General features: G+C 41.9%; 1 protein-coding gene across 1 annotated transcript in view; it reads left to right on the top strand.

Moving 5' to 3' along the window:
- The first annotated feature begins 9,643 nt into the window (after positions 1 to 9,643).
- The window catches only part of kctd16 (potassium channel tetramerization domain containing 16), a 73,058-nt gene continuing 64,920 nt past the window's right edge, over positions 9,644 to 17,781 (top strand). The window contains exon 1 of the mRNA XM_022738994.1: positions 9,644 to 10,501. Within this exon, the coding sequence (XP_022594715.1) occupies positions 9,664 to 10,501 (838 nt within the window). The 5' untranslated portion in view covers positions 9,644 to 9,663. The remainder of the gene's footprint in view (positions 10,502 to 17,781) is intronic.

The following is a 17,781-nucleotide window of genomic DNA, read 5'->3' as shown; positions in this document are numbered from 1 at the left end:
ACATACAGATGTATAAACCCGAAAACATAATGCATCCAGCCCTGGCTGTCGCCAGCACGGAGGCATAAAAAATAAAAATGTATGTCAATCAATCAACCACTACACAGTAGTTATGATATATATATATATATATATATATATATATGTGTGTATAAATATACTCATGCACATGACTGACAACATGTGATGGTTTTTGCATGTGCCTTACAAACGTGTGTACTGTACTTTACCTCCCTTTACATCTCTTGGTGCACAGTGCATGCACCTCTTCTTTCGTCTGTGAGGGTTATAGAGAGGTTGGTCCTGGCCCATGCGTGCCTCTCTTAAATCAGGCAGATGCCAGTTTTCCAGGAAAGTGTTGGCACCTTTGATTACGAGGCATCCTCCTGAATGTTTTCCTCTGATTCCAGCCTCTGTTCACACTATAGAAGCAGCGTAAAGCTGACAGTGTAGTCTAGGATGTTGAAGAACACCACCTGGGGGCAAATGTGTGTCATTCTCTTCCATTAGTATGTCACAGTAACCTGCAACAATCACTCAGTAAAATACTGACATACAAGTGATATTTCATCATAGTAACATGTGAAATAAATTTCCCCAGTTTATCCCATTTGCATGTTCAAATGAAGAAAAAAAAACACATATTATCGCTAATTCAATGTGAAAAGGCATTTTTACATCACTCCTTTGTGTACATAAAAACATCTGGTAAAAGTACATTAGGGTTGAGGGATGAAAAGCATCCTACCCTGTCAACTCTGCCTTTGTTTCTCTTGCAGTCTAGAGCAGCGTTTGGCTTCTTATCCTCCCTGGTGCTCACGGCGTCATCACGGTGCCAGGTGCTCATCAGAAGGACATTTTTGTTTCCCTTAAGACTGTACGACACAAGTCCGCGTGTCTCTGTGAAGGTAAACTCTGATGAAAACTGAGCTTTGTCCCGCGTGGCCAGCAGTGCAGGAGGAAGTTCAGGCTTGTTCTGTCTGACTGTCCCCAACATGGTCAGCTCTCTCCATAGCAGCTTTTGGCCAAAGGCATGCGAAGTAAAAGAAATGATCACATGTGATGTTGTGCCCCTGAAGACCTGCTGTCATGTCCAGGACCACACGCTTGGCCAGGTTCTTCTCTGGCGCTCCACCAGCAGCTCTGCCCGTGCACACGACACGTTCCAGACGTAGCTGGTGCTGGCATCACATGCTGCCCGGATCCTGATCCCGTAATTTTTATTTTTGTTAACATGGCACATACTGCATGAAATGGCAAACCTCTTGGATCGTGGCAAGCTTGTTGTGTTGATGATTGCCAAGTCACGTATCTCTACTGACACTAGAGGAGGAACTGTTTGCGCAAAGATGGAATCAACAGACCCATGTTTGTTTGGATGTGTGTCACGCTACTTCCTTCCAGTTCTCCTGGCCCGCCTCCAAGTATATCATATTTAGGACTATGGTTTTTATTTGCTCCATCAGGAACAATTCAAAGTTAGTCAGTTTGCCATGCCATTATTCAAAGAGCTGATCATGAGCCTCACGCAGAGTCTATCATTTTGTCGTCGTGGTGCCACAGAATGAAATATGGCCCCAAGGAAGCTTCATATACCTGAGCTGCAAGAAAGGTACATTACATGACTGAAACAATGTTGTGATTGTTTGTAAGAATGAAAATACCCCCATACCCTACAGGTATAACATTAAGTCTAGAGAATGTGGTTCCTGTGCGGGATTCCTGGGAAACGCAGGAAATGGGTGCCATCTGTGTGTATGTGTGTGTGCTCATTTGTATTGGGGTCTGTTGATCTAATGGATGGCTGGTTCCAAAACTCCCAATTTTATACACTTTGCTCTTGATTGTAGTCTTAAAGAAAAGAATGTAGGAATGAAAAAAAAATAAACTAAATTGAATGAAAATAGTCCAGATGTATTTTTTTGTGTTTATTTGCTAATCAGATGGATTAACTACTTTTTTTCGACAGAATATTTGTCAATCAATATCAGATTTGACTGGAACACAACAACAGGGATTGTTATCTCTTATTATATCACTTTTCAACAACAACACCGCTCGTCCTAATGTGGAAATAAAAACAAGACTTCCAGAGATTAAACCTGTCAGATACAGCATCCCTCAAGTTGGAACAAGAGATTCATTTACTTTGTGTTATCATAATACTCGGTTGATTACTGATGTTGAAGCCAGAGCTCAGGGCCTCAAAGCATAAACAATCACTAAGTCAATAAATGTCACATCACAATCCATCTGCCACATCGTCATCTCACACAATCACATTCCCGTTTGGATACAAAGTCATTAACAGTAGATCTTAAGCATAAATGCAGAAACACACGTGCTGGTCATCACAAAATGATTTTTAAGGAAGATAATGATTTTACTGTTTCTTCCTCACCATGACTCTGCGTGCTGGACTGTGTGCCCACACACAGGACCAATATCACAACTACAGTGTGTGTCCAAAAAATAAAAAGCATATAGCGAAGGGACTTTCAATGGTAATTTCCCTCTGCTTTATCATGTGGTGGTGACCTGAAGGTACCCCGCCTCTCATCTAAAGCATGCAGGGAAAACCTGAGACAGGATATATTAAGAAAATGAATGGAGGAATGAATTAAGTTGCTTTTTGGGGGGGGGGGTTTAGCTTGTCTACAAGTAAACAAGTCTGCTAGGTTATGTAATGCTTTAACATCATCCCTATGAAGAAGTGAAGGAAAATGTACACCTGTTCTAAGAGGTGAATGAGTTGCAGATAAGGAGGCGAAAGCTTTGCACTCCAATGCAATTCATTTTTTTTGTTTTGGCACATCTTGCCATCCTGACTATCTAAGCCAAAGTAAATGACACAGGAGATTTAGATCAATGATCTAAATCCATGGGGAGGTCATTCATAGTTGACATAGGCCTCCAGCATAAAGTAAATACATCCAAACTACATCACAACAAAATCACCAAGAAGAAAAAAACATCTGGATCCTCAAAGTCAAATCGGGCACATTTTAGTTACAGAATACATAAATACATAAATATAAATACATATATGTATATAAAGATAAATCTACAAGACAACACATGAATGCACTTGTCAAAACATCTTTAAATCTCACATGCAGAGCTGTTTAAAACACTGTAGTTCAAGCAAATATGTAAATCAAGTTATCAACTGGGTCTGAACACACAAACAAAAACATTATAGAAATGTTCTGAGCTTCATTTAGCATCATCATTCATCATCGTCGTCATCATCATCATCATCATCATCATCACCCAGCATCACACCTGCCGTCAGCTCAACAAATGAGAAGCAACATGCAAACATGAGAATGACTCCTCAGCTCAGTCGGCTGCATCCAAAATGTAGCTTTGGATCCACATTTCCCTGTTCTGTTTACACCTGGCTCCAAGGATACACCCTCATTCTTGATGCCTTCACCGGTGCACTGCACAGCACACACAGAGAGAGACACCTGCAGAGTCTGTGTTAGTGAGTGGGATGACAGCTCTGCTGCTGTGTTGCTGGCCAGAAGACAAGCTGAAACGTTCAACTTCCCCCGTTCGCTGTGGTGTCTTGGAGGCTTCTACTTATCCTGGCTCCAGGAATCGCTTGTCTGTCCCTCAACGCCCTGCTCTGCTTCGGCTGCCAAAGCCCTTAATGTTTAGTGGGCTTTCTGTTAAATATCCTTGCCTCCAGGGGAGGCAGTGGACCCAGTTTAGCAGGGGGAGCTGCGTTGGCCTGTGCAGAAAGTGGATCAAGAGGGGATTGAAGGGCAGAGCAGCAAAACCACACAAAGCAAGAAGGAATTCATTTTTTTTTGGCCTGCTGAAATAGGCAGAAATCCAGAAATATTGTAATTTTATTGCTCAGTAGCTAAAAGAATATCACACTATAACATACACGAGGAGTATGCTCTCGGTTTTTCAGTCTGCTGGAATTTAATCTGTGTTTTGAGCCACAGAGGAAATTATTTTCTACTAGAAACAGTTTGTAGATCATAATATTTGAGACGTGATGATTATAGTGTCGCAACTAAATCTGCTTCCTCAATTCAACAGACTCCTGTACTGGGTCTGACTGAAAGTAGTACGAGGTTGTATTTTACAAGGATCAGCTAAAAATATCTTGTTTTGATACCAAATCTGGGGCATTGGAACTTGTTGCTGATTCCCACAAGGACTTCATGGAGTTTACGGTTGATGATCAATACTGCAGAGACAGACATTTCTTAATGATCACGAGTTCATCAGCAGACTTCTATAATAAGCCAAAAACCTTGCTGAGCAAGTCTTTGATGACTGGAGATTGATGAGTCATTGCATTAGTAGCCAGAGGTGTTGGAGTGTACCTGCTCAGTAGGACACGGGGATTGAGCATCAGCAGGCTAATTTTGTCTCATGCAAAAAGATGAATATATAAATTAATAAACTATTAATATATATATAAATTTTTTTTCAAGCATGCGTTAAGATATGGGTTCAATTCATTGGCTTTCTGAAAAAATAACTCCAGAGGATTCCCTGCTACAGTATCTGCTTTAAAATAAAATGACACATACATGTTTTGTTTTTTTTACACATTTTGCTGCTTCCCACAGGGAAGTGAATACTCTCTTTTACAGGACTGCCACAATCACACTCAAACATTCACATCTGGAAGCTGCCCAGTACAATTTCATATTACATTTTTTCTTGATAGTTTTTGTTTAGTTCACACTATACAAAAAAATTCCAATTTTTTTATGGTCATTTTCTATATATTTTTATTTCTATATAAATATATATTATATAGATACAGTTATATATAATATATACACTATATATATAAAATCATATTTATACATAGTACAACAAAACTATGTATATATATATATATACATAATATATTTTATACATAGTTTTATATATAGTTTGAGGCGGCTGTGGCTCAGGAGAATAACTGAGCCTCAGTGGCTCATGCACTAATCAGAAGGTCGGTGGTTCGATCCCAGCTCCTCCAGTCCACATGTTGAAGTGTCCTTGGGCAAGATGCTGAACTCCAAAAGCGAATGTGGCTTGTAGTGTAAAGCACTTTGGGTGGTCGATAAGACTAGAGGAGCCTATGTGCAGTCCATTTAGTTCATTTGATTTTTGTGATTGGTGTGAAGTATTTCAGTCCCATATGGAGACCTGAGAGCATGGATGACTACCATGCATGATGTCATGATCCTCATTAAGCTGATTCTGAGACAGACCAACCCTCCCATTGTTCCCCTCAAAGCTCTTATACAAACCACGAATGCAGACACACACAGACAAGCACACATACATACAGACACACTTTCCAGCTTCACTGCCTTCACACCATCTAATCACACAGTGACCTGCAATACTTAATGGCTCCCTAATGGCAGCACCGATGAAATCAAAATAAATAGACATAATGCCATCAGCAATGTCTTTTCCATGAAATGCCAAATACTTTATTCTACTTGACAAACACCTTGTTCTGCGTCACTCTCCTCACTCCTCTCCTCTCCTCTGGTTGATCGGATTGCTTTCTTTCAAAATTCAAGGCTAACATTCAGAGTTATTGCCAGCTGAAACTTTTGCAAATCATAAATAGCTGACCAACTTTCAACAAAAAAATACCAAACATCCAGGTTTGAGGAATAACTCGTAGAAACTAATATTGGTAAATACATCCTCATCCTCTCTGAGTCAACTGAATTTATGCATTGAATATCTGCCTGCTGTACTTGCAGATTTCCCATCTAAGGCCTGGCATCATTCACTGTGGCTGTAATGAGAGATGGAAGTAGTATGCTGTTTATTTCAACCATCTGTGACTGGCCTGAAAATTCCCTTTAATAGTCTTCTCTGCGCAGCACAGGAAGAAAATGACTGCGCTGTGAGCTGATCTGTGTCAAGGAAGTGAAGTGCTCATGATTATACTCAGAGTGTAAGAAGTGGATCTTCTTTTGCAAATTAAAAATCTCTCTGATATTGTGTCTGTCTTGGAAGAATGATGAATTATGAATGTTGCCGCTGTGCTTGTCGAGTAAATATTTAATCATATACAGTATTTTGTATAGATTAATGTGAAACTGAGATGAGTTTTCAAACATATAAAACGGCAAAGACACCAAGAAACTAGAACAGATGTCACAACCTGTTTGATGTAAATGTATCTGTCACTGTAGCTCTGGGCTCATCTTTGTTTCACTGACTGAATAAATGTGTTGGAGTCTACGCAGATATATTTTGAAATACATGCACAGAACAGAATCCACGGAGGAATGTGTCACCTGCTTTGGTGATGGTCCTGCTGTGTGTTTTGCAAGCTTTTATGCCATTAAACCAAGCGCTCTCTGGGGACAGCGAAAGCTGAGTTGAGATGAATTGTGTCAGCCCAAACAGGTTTAACTCCTTACAGGTGGTCAATCATCTGGTCTTTAAATAGCAACACAGTGGGGAGCGGCGTAGTGGCTACATTTATTTATGATGAAGCTACAGCCGTGGCCTACTTCTGGGTGACTGCTCAGGTCCCAGCCAGGCAAACATCCTCCCTCTCTCTCTCTCACTCTCTCTCTGTCTTTTATTCATTTTGATTCTATCACTCATTCTCTTGCCCCATTTCTCTCCTGTAGAGTGTATATACTGTAGCTCAATACTATTAATATGATCACACGAGCTGACAGACTATTTCCCACCTTCACCTTCATATTACTAATTCTATGAAGTATATCCTGTGCATTATTCTTCACTGTACCAAGTTCTTTGTAGTATGCAACAACAAAATGTACAATTATGCAGTATGGGTGCTGGTTGGTGTCATATTGAGATGCAACTTCAGAATAAAAAAAAATTCAAATTTTACAATGACACAAACAGCAACTAAAAATGTTTTCCACAGACTTTTTAAAAGTGTTTTTCTAATCACTTCAGCAAATTGAAGTCAAGGGATTCTAATGCATGTTTGGATTTCAGTGTCCTTTTTTATTATAATTATTTTCTATTTTGCCAGTGTGAACTTATATATATTTAAGACATGGTTTGAATTAGAATTACAATACATAAAAAAATTGGGAAAGGGGGGAAAGAGTTGTTGATAATATAGGCTATATACACACAGGGCTTCTTAAGAGGCTACCCAGGATTTGTCCCAGTAAAAGTGAAAGCTCAAATTTGCCTTTGAGCAACAACAAACCCAACTGATTCATGTACAAACACAATGGAAGTGACTCACGTTCTCCATGTCTGTGTCTCTGTAAACTTCACTCGATGCTTGCAAACATCATGAAGTATAAATATTTCTAAAGAGGAAACAGTAAAATAGTTTTCTCAGAGGCAATAAACGTATAGTGAAGGAAAATGCTGAAAAAATTGCTTTAGGCAAGGTTGGTTAAAGTGGACAAAAAAGACAAGAAAATTAAAGCAATATGCAGGCAGAAAGGATGTAATAAGGACACTGTCTGAAATTCAAAGTAATTGTATTTAATACAAGCCCTGATTTGGCCCTGTAGCTGCTGTTTGTTTGTGAGACTACAGATTACACTACTTTATATTCATTTTCATCACAAACTGAATTCTGTAGAAATCGAATGCCTTGTGACCCGTGGACAATAGGTCAAAGTCACTTTTGTCTCATGACTTCCCTGTGTGTTTTATTCTTTCTGTGTTTCTTTGCTAAATTTTCCTGGAAAATATAAATGGAAATTCATATGTTCATAACAGCTCTTATTCTGCCCGAAATGCAAATGAAAACACTTGCATGCATGTATTCATGCACACTGTCTGTATATGAGAAATAAATCAATTATTCTGTTTCTTTTCTGAGTGAGACTCTGTCCATGGTGCTGAAAGACAAAATCTTTGGCATGTCGCAATACAAACAGAGGGAGGCGCTGTTGCTCATTGCAAGTGCAGGACAGAAATCTCACATAATGTTACAACTCAGTGGCAAATTACAGCCATTTATCTGAGTCTTGAAGACACTACTTGTGTTACATCTTTTGATTTGTAAAATTGTTCCAAAGGGAAAAGTAGGATTATGTTGCAGTCAAAATGTTAAACTGGGAATAATGCACACACATTGCAGCATGGGGACCAAACTATGTCCTATATTTATGCATTCAAACTAAATGTCATGCAAATTGATTCAAGCTGGGGGTCAAATTGTGTTAAGCTTATTATAATAATTGTACAAAGATGGATGCAGTATTCGTGACAGTGTGCTGTGAGCTGCTGTGAGAGCCAGCAACTTTGTTTTAAACAGAATCGTACAGTTCTTTAACCTTTGACAGCACCAAGAGAGGTGCAATATTACACATTACACACAACAATCAGTACCACACTGATGTGTGATGTATATTAATATAGGGTTTTTATGTCAACAGGCCTGATTTTCTTTTCAGTGCTTTAGGGAAATATGATGATGGCTGACAAAAGGTGAGCATGTAAGCAGCGACTGTGTTTGTGTGTGTGTGTGTGTGTGTGTGTGTGTGTGTCGATGGGGGGGGGGCAACCATGAAGACACCACCCAACTCTGTAGGGGAGGGGAGGCGGTACAAGAGTGTAGAAGGGAGGGTGAGGAAGAGAGGGGGGGTGGGGGGGGTGGATGCTCGTTTCAGCACCGCGGACAGCTCCAGCGGGTGAAAGCAGCCAGCAGCAGCAGCAGCAGCGGGTCGGTTCTCCGCTGCTCTGAAAAAAGAAAAAAAAAGAAAAAATTAAAAAAAAAAAAAAAAAAAAAAAAAAAAATCTGAACTGAGATTTGTAACACCTCTCGAGGACAGCGGAGGGGGATCTAGTTTAATTCAACCCCGATGCAGGCGACATATTTGTAGTGACAGGCTGCAGACAAAAAGACAAAACCATTACAGGACTCCTGAGCTTTGCGTGGTGTGCAATCTCTGCGAAGTTTCTCCGCCACTGAAAGGCGTCCTGCCTCCTCCTGCCGGTCCACACAGCCCGGGAAACCTGCTGCTGTTCAAGGGGAAGTTGAAGAGGAAACAAAAGTGTCAACACCACGTCAGCGCCTTCTTCGGTTTGGACTATATCCTTCAAGAAGTTGTTGGACTTTTTCTTTTCTTTTCTCTTTTTTTTCTTCGTTTGCCCAGCTCCACTGCGTAAATTTCTGGTTTTGTGAGCGTGTGCAGAAGGATTCTTATTTGTCGGATAATACTCCCAGAAGCAAAAGCGGCAAGCAAGACAAGTTTCTTTTTTTTATTCGGCTCAATAGGCTTCCGTCAGCCTCCGCCGACTGCCTTTGTAATGCTCTTTTTTCCAGCAGCGATGGGAGTCCTACAGCCACTGATGCAAGCTTTTGATGCGTCCGGATACATTTCACCTCTCTGGCAGCGCTGATTCTGATTCTCTCCTCCTCCTCAAAGTCACTCATCTCAGTCTGTTCCATTTAACATTCACAGGAGGGACGCCCCGGACTGCCATCTTCCCCCCATTTTCGACTACACTGCCGAAGACTGGTAGGTGATAATAGCCATGGATCGATGAACAATGCTTATTCAGATTATTGTGAGATGAAGTTGGAGGCCCTGCAACGCAGAATAAACGAGGACGCTTAGGCAACTTTTTTTTTTTTTACACTGATCCATTATTATATTTTTCTTTTTCTGTTTTTAAACTTGCTGTAGAAATAGGTGTGTGGCCTGTTTGTAGCTGTTCATGACGGAAAGGATGGCGCTGAGTGGAAACTGTAGGACTAACCCCAAAGAGCAGGCATCAGTTCAGAACAGTTTCCCAGATGTGGTTGAATTAAACGTAGGGGGGCAGGTTTATTACACGCGTCACTCAACTTTGGTGGGCAACCCGAATTCATTACTCGGTAAGCTATTCTCCTCCAAAAAAGAAGCATCAAATGACTTGGCGAGAGACCCCAAGGGCCGTTACTTCATCGACAGAGACGGGTTTTTATTCCGGTATGTGTTGGACTACCTCCGAGACAAGCAAGTCGTCCTCCCGGACCACTTTCCGGAGAAAGGGAGGCTCAGGAAAGAGGCGGAGTACTTCCAGCTGCCCGACTTAGTGAAGCTGCTGACCCCTGAGGATATCAAGCACAGCCCGGACGACTATTTCCACAGCGACTATGAAGATGGGTCCCAGGGCAGCGACCACCGGCAGTGCCCGCCGCCCTCCCTCGTCCCCGCGGACAGAAAGAGCGGCTTCATCACAGTGGGGTACAGGGGGTCGTGCACCATGGGCCGAGAGAGTCAGACCGACGCTAAGTTCAGGAGGGTACCTCGGATACTTATATGCGGGCGGGTGGCCCTGGCTAAAGAAGTTTTTGGGGAGACCCTGAACGAGAGCCGGGACCCGGACAGGACCCCGGATCGGTACACCTCCCGGTTTTACCTCAAGTTCAAGCACCTGGAGAGGGCTTTTGACATGCTGTCGGAGTGTGGTTTCCAAATGGTGGCCTGCAACTCATCAGTCACTGCCTCGTTTGTCAACCAGCACACAGAGGACAAGATCTGGTCCAGCTACACAGAATATGTCTTCTACCGTAAGTGACACCTTCCTTTTTTTTCTATTTTTTTTTATTTTTTTAACATCCACGCACATGCACGCGCATACAATACTTGGAGTCACCGCTAGAAGGCGCACTTGGTTTACGCGAGCTGGCGAGAGAGAAGGGTGGTAAGGGCGTTTCTGGCAGAGGACCATCTCTGTTGGATGTGTGGGTGAGCACAGTGCTGACGCCTCAGTGTGGTGACTGCTGTGGACAGAGTGATGATCAGGGCTGTTTCCACCTTTCTCTACACCTGTAGTGATCCTGCTCTCTGTCCTTTGTCAGTGGGTTTTCTTTGACAGAAACAAAAAAAACAAAAACAGCACAGTTGGCTACATAGGACAAACACAGAGATTATAAAATGCTTTTCACTGGGGTCAGCCAGCATTACCTTAGTTAAAATGCAAACAGAGGCACATGCTCCACTAGTGTCTGAAGTTTTGTCTCAGCCATGTGGAACAAAACCAATTAGAGATCACCCCTGGTAACTGGGGTTAAGCCAAGGTGTTGTTATCGCTCCCTGGAAGCGACCAAACCTTAGCAGCAAACACATAACTGAGCGGCTGGTTCATTTTTTTTTTATCTCAGTGTGTATGAACATCTTGCAGCATATTGCAACATTCACTATGCTCTTGCAGACTAGTTTATGTTTTTTAGATTTAAGACTGAGCCAGATTTGAACAATTTCACCCCCATCTGAGCCACGGTAAACGTCCGAAGCAAAGATTTGTCAACGCTTGCCAAGTCTCATCACGGTGAAATTTTCTACACCACCTCCACTCTGCTTTTATCCAACTCATCACGTCAACATCTTGCATTTCCTTATGGCTTTCCTTTTTCCTCCCATTTCTACATCTTGGCTGCTCACTAGCTGACAAGAATCTGGCGAGTGAGAGAGTGGCAGTGGAGAAGAACTCATCATGACTCTTATTCTGGCTCTCGTAAGACTTTATGATGCAACAAAATAATCCATATTCTCTGATCTGACGGTGTATGATTTATCACAAAGTCTCGGATAGCTGCCTTACGGAAGCTGCCATAAAACGGAATGTAAGAGATACTGTGACTGTGCTTAAGGTCTTAGTGCCTATATAAACTAACTGAACATTATAAGACAAACCTTTTCATAGAATAACCCATGAATCAGTACCAGCGGACATTTTTGAGATGCCATTAAATATTCAGAAAAAAAAACAACAGAAAAAAAGGCCTTTAAACATGAAACAAAAAGAATAAAGAAAGCACAGTTGCATTTTGGGAATTGTATTGTTTTAACCTGTATGCAGACCGACATTAATAGAGCGTGACAACATACTGTAGGACAATGAATACGTGCCAGTCATAAAAAAACTGAATAAACTCTTTTTGTGATTGCAAAATGTATTTCTACAGCAAGTACACCATGGCTTTATGAATACTTGAACTACTGCTGTTTCGGTCATAAATATGGTTCCCATAGCCACCACATACTCTCTATGTTAAAATAAGGGAGACAACAATGCATGATGTGCTGACTATTGCGCCACGTAAAACTGGAGAAGCTACCAAAAGCACTGAGATCATTGTGTCAAGGCAGCTATCACAATATTCACTAGAATAATAGTTTCTACTATTATAGGTACAGTAATGTATAAAATATGGTTATTTTCAAACCAGAGTTGTGACACTGGCTCGTCTCTCTGGTAACACTTGTAATACTCAAATCTTGCAGTTTTTGTCCAATGTTTAATACTGACTCTATATTTAAATACCGTCTGCAGACTTTACTTGTAACATCCATTGGGGGGTCTTATCAATCTTCAAAACAACAACCATACAAAACAGCAGTTTTCAGCTGCACCCATGTTGGTTCTATATTCCTGTTCCATCCTTGTTTGCAAAGTAATTTGTGTTCACAGAGCATTTTTGGTACTTTTTGGCAGTGGTAATGAAGAGGTGGAAACTGTTTCTGCAAACATCATGAAAGGGCTCGTTTTAAGCCTGTCACGTGACTCGAGGAAAGCTAAAGTTGGATTTTATGACATTCTAGCATTGTTTTTAAAATTCACATCCCAAAAATATATTGGATTCATCTTGTTCCAAGATTTCCTTGCAATGACTGGGATGGGGTCCAGGGCCGCTGGTTAGAAACCACTGCGCCTCAAGGAAAACCACTGCCAGCCCCATAAATCACATAAGTCAAATGATCACATGGTCGCAGAGCAAACAGGAATAAAAAAATAAATAAATAGAAAAAGCACATGAGAACTGGTAGCTGGGCTGGCTCCAGGCTAAATGAGCTCTGCATTAATGGTCCACATGAAGCAGCTACAACGACTGGATGGCTCTTGGCTCTCATAACCCCCACAAGTAGCACTAACAAGCCAAATCAAGTGGTGGTGGGGGCTGGTGACATACACATACTCTTGTATGGACATGCACACGTGCACGCACACACACACACACACACACACACACACACACACACACACACCTTGCTTATGCAATATCTGGCAGTGTGGCTGTGGGCTGCCTCTGCAGACCTCTTCTTACTTACTGACAAACAACAACTGCTTCCTGGCGTTGTTGACAAATGTTCAGTTCAGCTTGTTAGAGGGCGTAGACTCAAAGGCAAGGGCACAAATAGTAGCAGATGTGTTGGGCCTCAACACACATGGTGACACAAAAGCCTTCATGCAGCCACGCAAAATAAATAAATAAAATGAAACAAAACAAAACCCACTCACTCAGGGTTTACACACAAACACTGGAAACCAGGCACAATCAGAGGCAAATGTGCACACCAAGAACACACACACACACACACACACACACACAATCACGTAGGGAGTTTGTTAAAGGCTGCAGTCATCCAGTGGATTAAATGCAGTCACTCACAGTCTCTTGTTTATCTGCCTGTCACATTTTTGGCGCGCTCATCTTTCCCCCTCTCCCCATCCTCCCTCTTCCTCAACTTCCTTGTATTTCCTCTCCCTCTTTTTCCTTTCATGTCTCCTCATTTCGTTCTAGTCAATCATACCCGGCTTTTCTCTCTTGTCTCAGTTCCCCGCCTTCCCTCTCCCCAGCTTCATTTTGCTCGGTGCGCCGCAGGGGCAAGGAGCAGCGCGGCGGCACCAGTTGCCTTTACATGCCTCAGTGCACCGTCACGCCTCCTGTCTCGCTTCTTATTCATATCTCTGTCTGTCTGCCTGTCCATCTCCATCATTGTTTACTTACCTTCATCTTCAGCTGTCTCATTCTACATTTTAGCTATTTTATCTGCCACAGTCAGTGTGTGCCTCACCTTGTCCTGCGTTGCCACCGTGTTTGTCTTCCTTATCTGTTGGCCCTCTGGTTGACCATATTGGAGGTCCTGCGGTAACTCATTCGGCTTCTCACATTGAGATTGAAAAGCTAAAGCTAAATATATTATAAAGCCAAAAGTACGTCCAACTGCTTTTGTGAACCTTTAGTCTGGGGCTGTTTTCATGTTCTTTGGACATTTAACACTGTGCTGACATTTTAGTGAAGGTCTTTTCCTGTTTTAACATGACAATGCCTCTCTGCATGAAGCAAGGTCCATGAAGAACAGAAAAAAAACGTGATTGGCCTGCACAGACCCTCGATGTTAGGATGAACTGGAACACCAGCTGTGAGCCGGGCCTCATCCCAGCTTCAGTGGCCGACCTCACTCCTCTGGAAGCTCTACAATCTTGTGGAAGGTCTTCCAGAGGAGCAGATGCTGTTATAGCATCACAGTAATGCCCACTGATTTGTAACGAGATATGCAGCAATCGCATATGGGTGTGATGTACTTTTTCGCCACGGACTGTATCTCCCTTTTTGACACGTCTGATTTGCTGAAAATTGGTTAGCATTACATTAGCATTAATGGTTGTGAGTCATCTGCTGTTAACTCCTCACACTAGTCGCTTCACTAAATCAGCCTGCTGGACAGTTAAAGTCCACTGAGGCATAAAAAGCTAAATTTGGGAACACGCTGACCTGATTAGAGGATTCTCTTTAACATGGAGCATTAATAAATCTGCCTACCCACCACAACTAACTTTTTTTCTTGTTTTATATTTAGCACACACCCATTTGGGTTGCTTAAGGGCACTAAAACAGTGGGTTTAAAAAGTAAACGAGAGTCAAATTGATTCACTTTCTGTTTTCCAATCTTACTGACACAACTTTGCTAACTTTCACTCACAAGCTTCTTGTTTTCTTCGCCCGAAGCTTGAACCTTCTTTAGCTCTTTCAATCCTCTTTTTGCTTGTTATCTATTGCCCTGGATCCTAGGCTCCTCTGATTGTGCCTATCAATCTCTTTTCTGTTTGCAGTTATTCAAATTCTAGATGGCCTCTGAAACCCCAAAAGGCAAATGTATTTACCAATTTGTTGCGTGGCCGGAGTGACTGATAATTAATCATCTCTGCTGACAGTTGGTTCAGTGGTGTTCACCGCAGGGCCTCACAGAACGCACTGCAACAGAACCAGCGAACACAACATCCTCTGCAAGGCAAAAAAAAGAAAAAAAAGGAGACATTTTTGAAGTCTGCTGGGAGGATAGGAAAATCATATTATTTGGCTCAGGATGTATTTCCCCAGATTTTATTTTTACCTCAGCTGAACATGCCAGAAGTGTTTGTCACTGCAAATGGCCACTTTGATATGACCATGTGTGCTGGTGTGTGACACACTGTGCCATTAGCTTGTTACACACAGATGAGTAACTCCTTGTGTGGCAAATGTGTTTTGGCAGGTGAGAAGAAAGGGGTTATGGTCATGGTTATGGTGTGTGTGTGTGTGTGTGTGTGTGTGTGTGTGTGTTAAAACGTCACCCATGTTGCACTACCCGCGGCATTTGCACACCCGTGGAGCCGCTAGCTAAACACACCTGCACTCCACCAACCATCTCACATATACACACACACAAACACACACACACAGATACACACACATACACCCACATACACCCACTTGTGGACGCAAATAGCCATCACCATAAGAAACTACATCACGCTCATCCTGTGAGCCTCTCCCAGCCCAGTCGGTGAAGACATTAGCAGCGGCGGTCCCATGCTGCAGGCCTGTAGGAAGTGATTAGCCGAGGAGCAGACAGGCCGTGACAGCTCTGAGGAGAGTCTTGATAGGGACAGCTGCTACCCTGGCCTCAGCTCCACAGGGGAGTCCACCACCACACACCTCAACTCTGCATTATTCAGACTGAGACGAAAAGGGAGGAGACAGGTGGAGAACACTGTTTGATTTATGAAAGAAGAGAAAAATACTGCTAACTTCTTACTAATGCCTCTGTTACTATGACTGCCGATGATGCTATTCCTTTGACTACTGCTTCTACTGTATTACAAGTTCTAAGACTATTACTGTTGTCGCTATACTACTAATTGCAACTAGAAGCAGCAACACATCATTAGTTCAAGTACTGCCACAGCATATCTAATACCACTGCATGTACGGCTACCGTTACAGTATCATTAACATTGCTACTGCTACTGCAACCACTGGTATTACTACTGCTTATCTGTATTTATGTTGCAGTTATAAAAACACACTTTAAAGGCACTTAGAAAAAAAAAAAATCAAGGTTAAGAGTATAAAAGCAAGGCCAGAAGCATAAAAGTGACACCATTAAGAATCCATTTAGCTATTTATGTACATACTATTTAAACATGAGAATTTGACACATATATAGCCCTTTTAAGTGTGTGCTGTATATACAAATGATATGTGCTTCTTGTTGCTGCCTGTCAAAGCGATATGTTGCTTTGGTTGGTTAGCTCATGAAGGACGTATAGATAAAACTACCGCTTGCCTTTTTTCTAGTAAGAATTTGACCTGCTGCATTTTGTACCAGCTGCGAGCGCGGAAGTGACTTCTGACTGAGGCAAGACTACAGAGAGTTGGGAAAACATGAAAGCAGAGATGACCCTTTCCCTTCCTCACCAAAATGATAGAAAAAACAGCTTTACACTGGGAATAGTTTTCAGTTTAAAAAAAAAAAAAAAAAAAATTTAATACAGTATCTTATTTCTCAAAAACAGGATAACTAACTGAAAGCAGCAGAAAAAGGAAAATGAAGGGGGGAGCAGGATGAGAGCACTGGAAGGAGTGAGCAGCTGAAAGTGAAAGCCCAAATGTAGTCGAGGGTAAACAGAAAGTGAACTCAATTTTCACTTTTGAAATAGAGTTGATTCACCTTTTCAAGATGACAGAAAATAAGAAAATAGGTTACATTTGCTTCCCCTTTCCCGGGAATCAATATAGAGTAACTCAATCCTGAAACAATATATTTGTTTACATTTCTATTGTAGGTTTTTCATTGATTTTGCATAAGACTGCATAAGTGGGAAGTGCAGGTGGGGTTACATCAAAGTTAGGCGAGGACACTATAGGAGAAAGAATGAATAAAGGGCAAGTGGGTCATATGGAAAGAAGATAGACTTTCTTGTTTGTCTAGCCTCCCCTTGACCTTCTCCCCTGGAAGCTTAGTGTAGCTACGTAGCGTATATTCCCATAATCCCTGGCCTCTGGAGGGTATGGGCAACTTCAGAGCTCTGGAGAGAGAGAGTGGGAGAGAGAGAGAGTGGGAGAGAGAGAGAAAGAGAGAGAGAGACAGAGAGAGAGAGAAATAAAAGAGACTGAACACCAGTGCATCAACAACAAGCTCTCATAAGCCCTCTGTGACTCGCATCTCTCCTTGCCATCTATCAGTCCATTTTCTCATCTTCTGTGACTCTTGACACTCTATTCTCTCTGCAGTGGTAGGCACAGTTGATATAACGCTGATACTCTTCCCCTGTTGTGTTGGAATAAGTGCTCTGCGGTGCGACAAGGTGTGGAGCGTTGCCATAATGACAGAAACTGCAGCTGGAGAGCCTCTTCACTTGCTCAACCCACCGGCTGGCTGCTGCAATGCATCAATGCTTTAACAGCCCCTCTATGTGCAAGTTCAGATTGGCTGGAAACACAATGTAAAGGATGCAGAGAATTCCTATCACATTGGTAATTGCTTCGCCTAATCATACCAATGGCTGTTTCCACTGTGGGGGAGCGTGTCACCTTTCAGATTAATGCCTGCTGCCATTTGTTAAAGTTTCTCAAACAGAGGATCTGATACAAAAAAAAGGAAATACATCCAGTTTGAGAAATTAAGAGAATAATAGATATGCTCCTGTACACAACTTCTGATTGGGAGCATGTCTGAATAATTATCAATAATTAGTAATAACATAAACATAAACACCAGTTTACCAGATTTCCAAATGTGG

This window comes from Seriola dumerili, unplaced genomic scaffold, assembly GCF_002260705.1.
Source record: "Seriola dumerili isolate Sdu_G_001 unplaced genomic scaffold, Sdu_1.0 BDQW01000040.1, whole genome shotgun sequence".
Classification (NCBI taxonomy): Eukaryota; Metazoa; Chordata; class Actinopteri; order Carangiformes; family Carangidae; genus Seriola; species Seriola dumerili.
The sequence above is the reverse complement of the archived record's forward strand: the minus strand, read 5'-3'. Positions and strand labels throughout refer to the sequence as shown.